The 15766-nt window shown below is 27.6% G+C and overlaps 2 protein-coding genes across 3 annotated transcripts; one reads left to right on the forward strand and one right to left on the reverse strand.

Moving 5' to 3' along the window:
• Positions 1-3576: 3576 nt before the first annotated feature.
• On the reverse strand, positions 3577-6976 carry Alien (COP9 signalosome complex subunit 2 alien). Of its 2 annotated transcripts, none has more exons than XM_072895549.1 (9): positions 6802-6976; positions 6301-6495; positions 6085-6210; positions 5759-5926; positions 5419-5593; positions 5146-5284; positions 4815-5031; positions 3919-4059; positions 3577-3827 (listed from the first exon to the last, which is right to left on the reverse strand). In XM_072895549.1, the coding sequence occupies exons 1-9, from the start codon at positions 6853-6855 to the stop codon at positions 3708-3710; spliced, it is 1335 nt and encodes a 444-aa protein (XP_072751650.1). In that variant the 5' UTR covers positions 6856-6976; the 3' UTR covers positions 3577-3707. The 2 variants fall into 2 exon arrangements, with proteins under 2 accessions (XP_072751650.1, XP_072751652.1); XM_072895551.1 differs by lacking the exon at positions 6802-6976 and adding an exon at positions 6738-6755.
• A 153-nt stretch (positions 6977-7129) lies between these two features.
• LOC140667517 (NBAS subunit of NRZ tethering complex) lies at positions 7130-15433 on the forward strand. Its single transcript, XM_072895548.1, has 18 exons — positions 7130-7534; positions 7624-7858; positions 7981-8396; positions 8491-8874; positions 9015-9225; positions 9417-9637; positions 9836-10165; positions 10264-10469; positions 10553-10849; positions 10934-11273; positions 11376-11788; positions 12025-12324; positions 12500-12788; positions 12947-13264; positions 13390-13804; positions 13921-14840; positions 14918-15046; positions 15122-15433. The coding sequence occupies exons 1-18, from the start codon at positions 7448-7450 to the stop codon at positions 15395-15397; spliced, it is 5787 nt and encodes a 1928-aa protein (XP_072751649.1). The 5' UTR covers positions 7130-7447; the 3' UTR covers positions 15398-15433.
• The last annotated feature ends 333 nt before the right edge of the window (positions 15434-15766 follow it).

Raw genomic sequence — 15766 nt, forward strand, 5'->3', positions numbered from 1 at the left:
TAATGCTCGTCCGTATATACGATGCGCAAAATCGTCCGCCCCTGTGATATTCATACCGAGTTGGTGTGCGACGTCGCCTTTAAATGTATGTGCATTGTACGCAGGGCCGGTTTTAGCATGACTGGCGCCCCTACCCGGTAAAAAATTTGTTATGTATAATCATATATGATATATGACCATATAAAATAATATGGAAATATATAAAATTTTATATAAGTTATGTATAATTATATATAATTTTATATTAATGTTGGTTAGATGTCAGTCAACGATAATACAAAATTATGCATACTATACATAACTATACATAAGTTATACAGAATTTTATATATTTCTATATACTTTTATATTGTTATATATAATTATATATGAGAAATTTTTTATCGGGTAAAAATTTGGCGCCCCGAGCGGTCGCCCGACTGCGCCCTACCTAAACGCCGGCACTGATTGTACGTATTGTCACGATCTAATTCTGCAAAAATGGAATTAATTCGCATGCTGTTTTGTGTGGCGATCAAAGCAGATGCACAGGACAATAGCGCACAAATTGCCTTCATTTCTCAACTTTTTTCCCGCTTTAATTCCTTTCTACGTATATACACACGTATTGTACATGGTCTATTTCGAAATTTATAATTTAAAATATGACAAGAAATATCGTTTTATTCTCTCGTTGTTTTTAATGTTTATACAGCGTGTTATCGATTCTGCTACAATTGGGTGAAATGGTGAATCCTTATAAACGCGTAAAAATTTTAGAATAATTTCTTTTTTCTCTGGTATTGCACGAGTTTTCGAGGGAAAAAGTTGAATATGAAAACTTAGAATGTATTGAGCGAATAAATCCTAAGATGAACAAGTATCTGTTTAATAAGATGCTTATTATGCGACTTTAGAATTTATTTACGTAATGTACTTATAATAGTATGTAATATTGTCAATTTTTTACTAATCTTTTTAAATATATTCAACTAAATACAATGTTAGAAATAGCATACATGTGAAAAGAGAAATTTATAAAAATCAATTGCGTATAATGAAAATATTTACTCTTCAAAATCAGTTTTACAAAATGCTTACTATTTCTCTTTATTTTTTATCTACTTTGATTCCTCTAAATTATCAACATTTATTTGCTTAAATAACACATTGATCGTTATGCCAAAAGTAATTGTGTATTTTCAAACATGATAAACGCACCAATTTCAAAATAAAGCAATGCGATATGAGAAACGTAATCGAGATGAAGTTCAATACGAGATTGGCAATACATGTATGAATTGTTCCATTACTAGGTTGATCGAATGAAAATTATTAGAATTGCCAGGAGCACTCGCGCACATCAAATTGTACAGATCAAATAATGTAAATCGCTGATGGCAATTTGTATTATTTGAGCGTATAGTATGTAAAATCTACTGAGTATCTTAACAAAAATGTTCAATTCAAAGGAATCAGTCGAATGAGCTCATACACATACACATACTGCTACATAATTAAATAACAGATCATATATTATTAAATATATATGTATAAGTTTGTATGTAAAATTTACTATAGATTTGTTAAAGAATAATAATAAAATTGATCCTTCCTAATATTTTTATTAACATACAGATCATAGAATATAATAAAAAGGAAAAAAAGAGACTTATTATTAAATTATCAGGACAAAATAAATAAATATATATTTAGAAAACACAAACCTCGTGAAAGGAACTAAAAACAAATCCCAAATTTTTTGCTCTCCTTTTGTGACATTATCTATTTTAATTTGACTCTTAATTTAATTCTCTTTTCATTTGATTTGAAATTCATTTGTATAACTATTGTTGTTACAAATGCATAAAATGTTCCACAATCGAACCACTGATAATCACAAGCGTGGAATTACTCTGCAAAGGATACACATATACATTACGCGTCTGGGCCAAGGTTTGTTAGTTTCCCTCGGGATTTACTTAAACGTACGTATGTACGTGCGAGAAGTGGTAACGAGCAGCAACGTGGTAGACGAAGCAAGAGGAAATAGAACAAGTACACATACGGTATTTCGTATATCTCCTATCTTCTTCTCTGTATGATATAGTCTCCTCACTCAAGATTCTGCAAGGTTTTCATCCCCAGTTGTCAATTAAATTGTCCCGACTGAATTAAACTGTGTCTTGTTCTCCAGACTCGACTTTTCATAATCTCACGATAATTTTTACGTCAAAAGTTCTAATGATTATCGATATTCATTACATTTTACACATATGTATATAATATATAATTACAGCTAAAATATAGTTTGGATTGTGAAATATACCATTTATGAATGATCCTTTGTGCGTTGCTACTCAAGATTCTATTTTTCTTGAACTTTCAGACTTGTAAGAAGTGTTCAATTCAATAATAAAAATTCTATTTCCTTTTATCTTTGATGTCGTCTCGATGTATCTATTAATTTTTGTTAACATTGATTTATTTTGCACAGGATGTTTTATTATTGCCATTACATTTACCTTAAACTTAGGAGAAATGTATCTTTCTTTTGGTAAAATTATTCATAAATAATTCAAAGGGGTACTTTTTTATAAGCATTTTTAACATTTTTTTTCTAGCCGTTATCCATTAAACATATGGTTTTTTGTATAGAGGGCTTCAAACAAAAATGATATAGATATATAATAAATCTTGAATTGCATCGGAATTTGTTATACAAAAAATTATGTTTAATCGATGGCAGAGAAAAAAAATAACGCCACTTTCCATATAAAAATAATCTCCTTTAGCAGTCTCATTATCATATTTTCCTTATCACATTTATTATTATATAATTCTATAAGACTTTTAAATTTTGGTCCTGAATAGAATCGATTTATTTAATTTATCGATTTAGTGTATAATAGTAACCACCAGTTAGATTTTATTCTTAAAATTTTCAATTCTTTTCATGGTACAGATTGTAACATATTATAATTTTAATAGAATAATTATCTTAGCTTTTCAAATATGCATATCTCTGATTATGTATATAAAAAAGATTAATATTCGATTTGTATATTAGTAAACTCACCTTTTTGTACTGTTATTTGAATGTTTTTCAATATCTGATTTTTGCTAAAAGTCATTTGTTTTGATTGATTGGTCTTTGTTTTGATTTCGAAAAAATTTTTAATATTTCTTCCGAAAATTTAAAAAAAAAAAATTTATAATTTAGTATTGAAAAATTATTGGATTCTGAAAAAATTTTAAATACTTATGTTTAAAATAATATATATAAAAGGTAATTAAATAATTTAAAAAATTTTAAAAATAAAACTGAATCATTAAACACCTATTACCTGCTGAAAGCATTGATTATTTACGTAAAAATTTGTGAATAATTTAACTCAGATTGAAACGTTCCTTTTTTGTATTTATTATTGTAATAAAAAATTATTCTACTTCCTTACCAAGCTATATAAATTATGTACAAGTTATGTATTAATTTGTCCTTTCTATCTTTGTGTTTAATTAATAAGCTGTTATTACATTTATTTATTGAGGATTTAGAATAGAGTTATTCAATGGGAATAAGGACAACTCCCTAGCTAAAATGCTAAATTTATTATATATCACAATAGATCTTATTTCTTTATATATTTGTATAGAACTTTTATGATATACTATACAAAATGAAAGTAGTTCATATTTATTGCAAGATCACATGCGCACTATGCCATTTAGGACATTTTGTTTACAATGGCTGTATGCAAGGATTGCAACTGACCTGCCCATTTATCCAAAGCATTATAACGCGCGGCACATACTGATTTTTTATCCAATTCGAGAACTTGGTTTACCTGCAAGAAATGTAGAGAAAATGTTGCATAAAATCTAATATTTATTTTGTGCCAGCAACCGTAATTTTAAAAAGATTAGAATAATAGTTACCTGATCTATACGACCGTGAATAGTATTGTCTAATATGCAAGATACCAAAAGACTTTCCACTTCGGAAACGTCAATATTCAATTCTTTACTTATGAAAGGAATATAAATTCTAGTGTATGGTCTTATCAGCTTAATTAAGACCTAAAATAGTTGTGTGCAATAATTATATATGTAGCATAAATGTATAATACATAGATATATATATTAGATTAAGATAATGATGCCAGATTCGGCACTTGGTAGCAAAATTGTCACCGTATACGCACACAATTACGAATCGCGTACATACGTAACATGTATGCAGTTCGCGCTTGTATATGTATACGGCAGCGACGGCGACTTTGTTACCGAGCGTGAATCTGGCATCACAATGAATTAAGAGGACCGCCTGGTTTGAAGATTAAAAAAAATTTTTTTGTCTTACATTTTTCCAACTATTTAAGAGTATTTTCTAAAAATTTGAATACAATTCCTTAAAAATTCTTTGAGTTTTAGTGATTTGAGCAATCTATAGTTCAGAGGTAAGATTTTGAGCGCAGGAACCCGTATATTATCTGGACTCAATTATACTTGAGATATAAAAGTAAGAATGTTGGTAGAGAGAAGGAAAGAAAGAACGTTTCCAGAACTCTAAGCAGATCCTCTCAAGGGGTATTACATACATAATCATGGATGCAGACATGTGAAAATTAGTACAAAAAAAAAAAAAAAAAAAAAAAAAATATCCTAATTAAAAATTTTAAAAGAATTTTTTTAAAATGATTTTTCAAACCAAGAGATCATCTTAAACATAGATATATATTAGGTAAATATTTTATTGTTAGCACTTAGTGAATTATTAACTATTGTAAAGTGTATTGCTGACTATCCATTTAATGCGAACTAAAAAGATATACCTGTGTACGTATGTTTCGTAATAAATCCTCAATGTGTTCTCTAATGAAAGGATCATCCATAATATTATTCCTATTTTGTTTTAGAATTAATTCAAATTGATTAATATCATTATTCTGATAGCTGACAACCAAGTTTGTCATAGCTAAAATTTCAGGATCGTTCTTATATGGTTTTGCCTCTTGTGAATCAAACGGATTAATACCAGATTTCATTAACCTGAAATGCACGTTATATATACACACATATATAAATATTTTTTTTTTAAATACATTATTATACAGGATATAATTATATAAATAATTATAATAGTAAATTAATAATTATACTCACATATTGGCCAAAACTAAGTACTTCAAACAAGTTGTACGTCTTGGTGATCCAGATTCATCATAATTTTTAAAGGCTTCGAAAAAATCAGTATGAGCTCTTTCAAATTCACCTTCCCTTAAATGCATTTTACCACCACATTCTAGAAAAAAGATACAAACATTTTATTATTTCATTTTTCTGAATAATATACATACATGCACATTACAAAAATGTAGTAACAATATATGTAAAAAAGTAAATTTTATTATTTCTAACAAATTTTCATATTTTTACCTCTGATCACACCCATAATTAAAGGATGTGGTATAGCACTTTTAATATGAAGACTTTGCTCATAGAGTGTTTTCAATTTCTTATTATTCTTTTGTGCTGTATACATTTGTATTTCTAAGGCATAAATTTCTAATAATTGTGTTCCTTTTTTCAAATCATCTTCTCCATCATCAGTCTAAAAAAATATATGTATATGTTTAATACTTACATAAGTATTTATACATTATACATATGTTTCATCAATCTTTGTTTTATATATATATATATATATATATATATATATACACACACAAAATATACATATATATATATATATATATATAAATATATGCATACATACCTGACAGCTTTGATGAAGCTGTTTTAGTATTTTTGCCAATTTATTGAAATCTGAACGGTCGTAATATAATTTTCCCAATTTTGTATTTGTTTTAAACCATAACCTATCATTCTTTGCATCTTTTAATGCATCTAATGTAGTTTCATAGAAATCTTGCAATAATTCCATCTTAAAAACAGTGCTCATTATTTTTTGAATTGAAAAAAATTATATATAAGAAAATCTAATAAAGAGTAGAAAATTCAAGCAAATACTTAATAAAATCATTTAAGAACAAAAGTATATAAAAATACAAAATATATGGCACATCTGCCATATGTACTTACATTCTTTGATGTACTAATATAGTCTAATATAGAATTTATCGATTTTTCCGAATGATTTCTGGTAACTGCACTTTTAATATATGTTAACAATTGTTTATATCTCGCCATCATCTCCTTGTAATTGGACTAAAAAGAAGATATTATTCTTTTAATTCATAATATATAATATAAAAACTGAATAAATACCAATATTAGTAATATATTTTTGACATATACCAGTTTAAAATTAATTTTGATCATCTGTTTTAAAGCTTTAAAGCCCCATTCTCCCTTTTCTCCACCTTCCAGATCTAACACTTTCTGAAAACTTTGTAGAGCAGCTTTTGGATCGTCTTCCTTGAGAGCTTTACTATTGTAATATTGATTTTCTAAATCTACATCTGGTTCAGAATTAGAATCTTCAGAGTATTCCTAAAATATACGTATTAAAATTAAAATTAAATAATATTTCCCAAATGATAATATATTGATGATAAATATTAAGGAAAAAGGTCTAAACATAACCTAAATAAACGAACGATTGAATATTTGCATAGGGTGCAATCAAAGATTTTCAACAATGGACAAAGTTTATTATAGGAGAAGAATTTCCACAAGGTATCTCTCAAACTATTTTTAAATGCTAAATACATTACAACTCCAAGAATCCTAACCTCATCGTGAGCCGGAAAAAGATCAACGAGGCTCGCATGCTTGCATGATTCTCAAAGGACTTACCAAGCCATAATCCTCCTCTTCTTCGCACATGAAATCATCTTCGCCATCTGACATTTCGCAAGCCTTTATCAAATAAATGTCTTCACAAATTTTTATGCTACCTTGCTGATAGCGACGGTTACATCAACTAAGTCGTATTTTGAAATTTGCTTATATACAGACGCCATTGGCAATTGATACCAGAAAGTAGCCTGAAAGAGGCCACGCCATTTTTCATACAACGTTTTTTTTCACGTTGTACACTAGCGTCACATACATCTATTTTACGGCCTTAGAACTACATAGCCACATCCACTTCCAGTGATGATAAAACAGTGCGCGACACTAGTGTGCAACGTGACAGTATCGTGTGACAAGTGACACGTGATACTGTGGCCTCTTTCAGACTCCTTTCTGGTACTACATGTGTATATGCATATATAAAATTGTCATTTTGCTTGCAACTTCCGAAAATTTCTGCACTTGAAATAAGATGAATATATATTCGGACGTTTGAGGGAATAGAATGGGAAGGAAATGAAAAGTCTGAGTGCAGAAAGTGCAAGCAAAACGAACAGACTTTATGTAAATGTAGAGCCACTCAATAGTTCAATGTGTGGATTTACTGTGCGTTTTTAATTATATAGATTATGTTTATGATAACAAGATGAGCAATTCAAATAAAACGTCAAATGAGCCTATACTGTACGAATTGTTAGAGTATTTTGTTCGCAAACAAGAACCAGAATTGATAGTGAGTGGAAGTTCAATGCATCATGTGCAGATAAATCATATATCAAAGAATATATTACTGTAAATATATATATTTTAAATATTTTTTAGAAATGTAAGAGCGATGCAGTTATTCTCCCAGCTACTGGCACAATAAAAAATGCTCTCAGATATCTTAACAATAGGTATTCCTTACCTGAAAGTATTTCGCTGCAAGTCAGTCTCACATTACCATGGAAATTTGCTATTGGAGATCATGGTCGTGTACTTGCCATTTTACAGGAGAATGTTATCGAGATACGAAAAGCGAAAGATGAATATTCTTCTGTAGTAGGCAAAGCATCTGGTAAATAACACGATTATATTATCAATGCACTTATCATATTCCTTAACAAATACGTATTTTTTTAGTAGCTATGTTATTTTTTAGTTGTATCTTATGCATAAAATGATTTACATTTTTTTTAGCTCCAAAGGATGCTTTTCCTCAATGGCGTAAAATTGCATGGAGTCCTGATGGAATGATTTTAGTATTAGCATCAAGTAGTGGTTATACATCTTTTTACAATGCATTAGGAAATAATATCTTCAATATAAGTCCAAAAACAATTTCACAAAATCCTCAGATTCTCGAAGCTGGCGATGCGATAGCATCTATGTTATTTCTTAAGCCGAGGATAAAGAATGAGAAATGGGCTTATGAATTTATTTTAATTTCGTATAGTGGGCTTCTCAGATCCTATCACATTTCCACTAATGGCTTTAGTAAAAATTATGACTTCTCTTTTGGCAATTTCTACAAAAACGGTATTAACGTGGTTGCCTATGATGAAAAGCGTAACTTGTTTTATGTTGCTGGAAATATGATAACACAAAAATTAACGGTAAACATATCTACAAATTTTATTTACACATGTATGATATTACATGCAATTTTAATAGAGCAAGAAAGAGATATATTTATACATTTTTTTTTAGTCTACTGCATCTGAATCTGGATTAACTTCATGGCGACTCTTGAATGATTATCCATATTATAAATTATCATTTACATTTGAAGATTCTGCTACCAACAGCTCACGGTTTTCTATATGGAATATGATTCCCATCTTTAGTTTTCAACCAGAATCATGTATATTTACAATAAAAATTTCACCAAATGGCGAATTTCTGGTTTGCTTGCATACAGATGGCTCAGTTTCCCTTTGGGGTTTGCCAAATTTACTATTACAAAAAAAATGGAAATTGTCTGAACAGCCAGAATATAATATACCTAATCCTTTGGGACGGACAAAGCTTAAAAAATTTCCACCAGGTTTTACAGAATTTCACCCAATAGATATTGGTTGGTGGTCTAATCAGGTAATATTTTATTTATATATGCTATATTATAAATATTTTTTAAAGAATATAAATATTAAATTTTATAAAAATAATATATACGTATATATACTCTTTTTATATAAATTTATATTTTTATAAAATATATATTCTTTTCTAAGGCTATTATAATAGCTCGATATTCGGGATCTACTTCAGTCTGCTCCACCTGGAACTTAAAAAATTTATTATTAGGTATTAGTCCAGAGTTCTTAGCAGGACAACCACAAGTATGCGAGCTTGGTTCAGAAAAAGGATTTTTATGTTTAGATTGTGAAACTTTTATTACAAGTAAAAAACGAAGTAGAGAACCCAGTGATGGTCATCTATTAGGTTTGTTAATATTATATAATACATTTATTATTCTTCTCTCTGTTTATGCAATAACATTATTTCTGCTATTTGTGAATGATATAATTTAATCTAATCTACATTAAATAATCTCATACTAAAGGTGCAAAAATTATTAAGAATTATTATAAATATAGAAAATAAACGTAAATTTATTTTATTTTATAATAAAGAAGCATCGTCAGAAAGCGAGAAGGACGATGATGAATTGAAACCTGTCACTATATTAAATTATACTACGAATTTGCTACAAAGCACATTGTATTCAATAACTGATATTGAAAAATTTCAACCGAAAAGGAAGAAGCTGAAAGTATTACATCAAACTTATCGAATTTTGGGTGTAAAGAGTACAACTCCAGAAGAGCTTTATTCTAGAAAGATAGACATTGAAGTGTGTAAATAATCTAATTTTATTATTTAATGCAGATATTTCTATATATAAATATAACTAAGAGAAATTTTATGACCTGTATTCTGAGTTCATATTTATTATTAAATGTGCCTCTAAATGTATAAAAACACATTTAAAAAAGGCATATTTAATGATAAATGTGAGTTCAAAATACAAGTCTCTATATATATATTTTAGGAATATGAAGAAGCTTTAACTTTAGCAAACACATACAATTTGGACGCAGATCTTGTATATCAAACACAATGGAGAAAGTCAGAATTATCCTTGAATGCCATTGTAGAACATTTAAGTAAAATAAGTAAAAGATCTTGGGTTTTGAACGAATGTGTGGTACGTGTTCCTGATACTATGGAAGCTGCGAGAGAATTATTGAATTTCGGATTGAAAGCTGCAAATTTAGAGACTTTAATAGCTATTGATACTTGCAATAATGATAAAATCATAACTCCCGATACAGAAGACGATTGGAAACCACTAGACGAAAGCATTGTAAATTTAAAACAGGTGAGCAAAAGATAATATAGCTTATTTGAAATGTATAACAATTTTAATAAGAAAAGTTATATAAATTAATAAAATTTTTTTTTGAAAAAATTTAATAGGTGCAAAAAGTAAATGATATGCTTGAAAAAATAGACATAAAAAATTTATCTGAGGGCCAGAAGGATTTAATTAGGTACCGAAGGAAGCTTTTAAGTCATTTAGATAAATTGCTCACATATGAAATTATATTGGAGTCACCACTTAAATATAAAAAAGAATTTTATGAGGAATTTCGAAGGTTATCAGCTATCGAAAATGCAATTAGGTATAAATATATTACTACGTATTTTTTTATTGATTTATGAAATATATAATTTTATCTAATTTTAAATATTTTTTTTAATACAGATTTGCCAAAGATTGCGATTTCCGAAGTGTTGAAATTATGTTTACTTATTATGGAGAAAGTTTACTGCCCCATTGGCTGGCAATTATCAGCTTTTTTCCAGAAACTCTAAATATATTAGACTATCAGAAACTTTTACCAGAATGCGACTCAGAAGGTCAATTATTTTTGTTAGATCAACGTGAACTACGACAAAAAGATTGGTCAGAAAAATATGAGTTTAATGAAATAATAAATGAGAATTCAGATGATGGATCAGAAATGTTGTATGAATTAGATCCGTCATTATTAATATATAGGTAAAGATTTTGTTATACATGTAAGATATTTGCATTTTCTGTAATGATTAATTTATTATTTAATTGTCTTTGTTTTGTTTTTAGAAATACACAACTTACACCAGACTTATTAAAAAAGTGGTATAAGACACGTGCTTATGAAATTGAAAAAAATAGTGCTTTAATAGATAATGCTTTGCAATTAATTAAAATAGCAAAATCTCATAATATTAATGGTGTGGAAGATTTATTATTAGATTTGGAAACTTTAAACGATCTTGTGTATAGTGTCTGTCTAGAGGATATGTCATTAGATAAAATGGAGAAATTAAATAATCTCGAGAGAATAAAACTCTTAATGAGTACATCTACTGAAGTTAATTTTGTGGAAAATATAAAGAAATTTTTGTTGCCTTTCATTAGACGAAGACACCAATATTTATGTGTATGTATAGTCATATTTTATAAATAATTAAAATTATATATATGTATATATATATATATATATATATATATATATATATAACAATATTATTTTAAATTGTAGGCTAAAGATGTTGAAAAACATTTACTGAGTGACTATCTAATTTGCTTAAGCAAAGACGATTTGATATTACCAGTTAAGTTTTTCGAATATTTAAAACATACACAGGATACTGAAATAATCGAAATGATAGATGATGTTACTACTTCAGCTTTAGATTGTATATACAGTTGTGACGATCTTGATATGTATGAAAAAGCTAAAAATATCTTTGATTCGATATCGAAGAATCATTTTGGTAAAAAAACAAATACATTGTGCAATTTATTAGAAGAGTTTGAAGAAGAACTTGATTGCATTAAATGTTTAAACAAATATGGTGTAAAAACAACATTAAAGTTTATACAAAAGAATAAAAATAATCCTGATACTGCTAGATCAATATTAAATCAAATGGCAAGAAGCTTTAGTAAAAGGTACGTAAAGTATATGAGAATAATCAAAGAGTAATTTGTTTTTAGAAAAATCTAAGCAAAAATTCTACAAACCTTAATAAATATTAATGAAAATGATATATCCGCAAACATCTGTGCTTGCCCTCTCATGCATAAAATATCCTTATTAAACTTATAATTTTTTTTAAGCAAATATTTTTATAAACAAATATTTTTATAATAATTATAGCAATTAAGTAATATATTCATTATTTCAGTTTGCCGCCTCCAGATGAAAATGAATGGGCGCAATTATTAAGTGATATGTTAGAGATACATGGGTCAATCTTTTCTTGTATTATTGCTGAAACCTGTTTTGAAATATGTGTTTCTGCCCGCTTAGTTTCAAAAATCAAATCTACTATTCAAAATTGTGTCACCTTGATAGAAACCAAGAAAGATGAGAAATCTATGCTAAAAGTATCTTATGAGAAAGCAATTGATCTTATATTGGAAGCAACCAAAGAATATTTTAATGGTTCAAGAACACTTACTGATCCAAATATGGAATTGGCTAAGTAAGTATCTTTTTAATATATAATACTAGGACACATTAACACACACACACACACACACATATATATATATATATATATATATATATATATATATATAATTATATAAAATTATACTTCTAATAATTTTTTTTATTATACTAATTTTAAATATTATGTCTATAAATATTTGTTATAGAACTTGCCTTCGTCTTATTCAAGATGACAATATAAAAATTAAAGAGGAATACGACCTAATTAAATCACTTCAAATTTTGAATGAATTCAATGTTGATATATTACCTCTTCAAGTTAGATTAACAGCAGATAAGCTAACTTTGATTGAACATTGTTTAAATAACCAAAGGGATGCTTATAAAAATCGACAGAGATTATTGACATTAGCAACTTATTTACGAATTGAAGGGAATAATAATAAACTTCGTGAAGGAAAGGTTTTAGAACTAATTGCTAACAAAGCATTTGAGGTAAGATATATTTATCTCTTCTATCTTTTATATACATATATATTTTTTATATATATGTGTGTATTCGATTTCAAATCAATATTTCTGATGAAAACATAAATATTAGTAATATATTATTATTAATATATTATTATTTATAATATTATTTTTTGCTGTAGATTGAAGATTACAATACATGTGCTACAATATGTACACAATTAGCGCAACATAATTATCTTCCTGTTTGGAAAATTTGTTTAAATTTAGGATGTTGCAATAATTATCAGGATTTAAAAGTTAAACAAAAGTGTTTATGGTTTGCGATAAATAATGGTCCTAGCGATATATTGGGCACTGCTTTAGATCACATGCATTTGATCGAAATACAAATGCTACATAAAAATTTGGAACTATGGATGCCATCTGCCGAATTTCAAAGTTCCAAAGATGAAGAAAGTGATGAGAGCGAAGATGATTTTACAGATGCTATGACAACGGTAAAAGAAAAGAATTCTTTTTAGTAAATGATACAATGTTAATAACTTTCCTATAATTTAAGATTTATAACATAATATTATTATTATTATATAATTTACAATTAAATTTATTATCATTTATATAGCCACAAGTAGAAATGAAAGAGTTTGTTCCAAAAATATTGGAAACTTCAACAGAAATTGTAAAAAGTTCTGCTAATATTGTGAAAGAATCTACATTTGGCTTGATAAAAAATATAAGTGATACCAACTTTTGGAAATCCAGATTGAACTTCAACTTTACAAATAATTTAGAAAATAATATGCCATATGAAACCGAGAATGAACAAAACATGGAAAATACCAATCTCCAAACTTTCCCATGCTTTTATGAGTCTTTGCATGAAATGAGTAAGACAAGTATTACTCAAACAAAATACAACAAATATTCTATGGTAGACATACAGAATACAAAATTGAAATGTTGTCGGGCGCTTTTGAGAATAACCATGTTGAGTGAATCTTCTTGTTATGGATTAGAAGTAAGCGACATTAATCATTGTAAGTAGAACTACATTGTTATAAGAATTTACATTGACAAAAACTTTAATTATAAATACAAATTATGTTTATTTATCTTAAAAGAATTATATACGAGATTATTTTATTAATTTCAGTACTCTTAGAATGTGCAAAGCATACTATAACAGACGATTGGTTACTTGGTATGACATATTTATTAAGTTTAAACAGAGATCACATTTTGGATGCTCAAAAAGTCTTTTTAAACTTACCACAAACTGAATTGTATATACAAACAGCTCTTTATTATTATTCATTAGAACTGTATAAGAAATTATATACTAATTGTGAAAAATTATATTTATACAAACCATTAGATTTAATAAGAAATATGATAGTTGTGGCACAAAAATCTGAAAAATGTGATATTGTTAAAGCATTACGATATTGGCAAGATTTAATCAGTGAAGCACAAAATACTAACATGGAACAAATAAAAAACATAACTACATTAGAATTGAAACAGGATAGCACTTGTATATATTCTGAAGAGACTTTGGAAGAAACAGCAAAACTCAGAAATGAAGAGCAAGAATCTACAAATCAAATCGATGTTAATAATTCTAATGAAAATGAAGATTTAAAGAAAATTACTAATTTAGAGAAAGTTGATACCGAAGAATGGACAGATGATTGGGGTGATTTTTCTGACGATAGCATAGAAGCAACTATTGATGAGCAGGATAAAATTAAATCCGAAAGAATTTTGCAAGAAGAAACTGTTACTCCGATTGTTCACACTATTACTAAATGTGTAACAGAGGAAGATCGATTTAAATTATTTCAAAAACTCTTTAATCAAATTACCGATTTGGAACAATATCAGGAAGTGAAAGCAATCGTACTGCAATGGCCGAAATTTAATGTGCCAGAACATATCACATTAGATAATCATCCAATTTTAAAAATGATGAAAGTGATAATTGCGTTGATTACGAAAATAGATACTATTAATTTTGAAAAAAAAATATTGCAAGAATGTGAAGAACTCATTGGATTATTAGCATCTAAGGAGGTATTGTAATACACATTACTTTCTTTTTTTTATAGATATAATTCAATGCGTTATCTATTTAAATGTTTGTGACTCAGATTCTTAAGCAGTTCTTGGAAGTCGAACGAGATCAGATCAGTTTTGTACAAAGTCTTTACATAAGATTATGTTCTGAGGATACATCTATGCACAAAGAAGCAGTAGATCTTATTAAACGACAACAGCAGGTCAGCCTATCACATGTGTAAATAATTAATTCTTTGAATTGACACCAATGATTTACTTTATTTTATTTCTTATAGGCTGCCGTGTTACCGTCATTAGTACTGGAAAAACTTTTTCTAAATGACCTAACTATATTATTCAGTCCAGATCACGTTGTATATAATCAAATAATCGAATATGTCTTTACAAATGAATCTTTAACTAATATTGAGAAAAATGCAAAAATACTTATACATGAATTGAAGAAACGAAAATATATACTGGAGGCTTTAAATATCATAAGATTGATGGAGAAAATACCGCCGGCCTTGTGTACATTTGATTCTTGTTTTCAGTTGTTAATGGAGAAATGAATTTATTCCAAATATATAAAAAAGAACTGTGATGCATTTTTTGAATTTAGATGAAAAAATTATATTTAAAAGTATTTATATTATAAATAATCTTATTTTAAAAGGCTTATATAGCTACAAATATATACGAAATAAAATTTAGAATTGTTTTGCTTGCAAATTTATACTTTACAAAAGTATACTTTATCAAGAAAGCATAAAGAATTAAAACAATTTTTAAATTTTTTCTTTGCGTTTATGCAATAAAGCTTTTTTCTCTGATCATGTATATATATTTTAGGAGATTTATAGGTATATTTCTTTTGTATATATAAAATTATAGAGAAAAAAGTGACATAGTATGAAAGGGAATTATTTGTAATTGTAAAT

This window comes from Anoplolepis gracilipes, chromosome 7, assembly GCF_047496725.1.
Source record: "Anoplolepis gracilipes chromosome 7, ASM4749672v1, whole genome shotgun sequence".
Taxonomy (NCBI): Eukaryota; Metazoa; Arthropoda; class Insecta; order Hymenoptera; family Formicidae; genus Anoplolepis; species Anoplolepis gracilipes.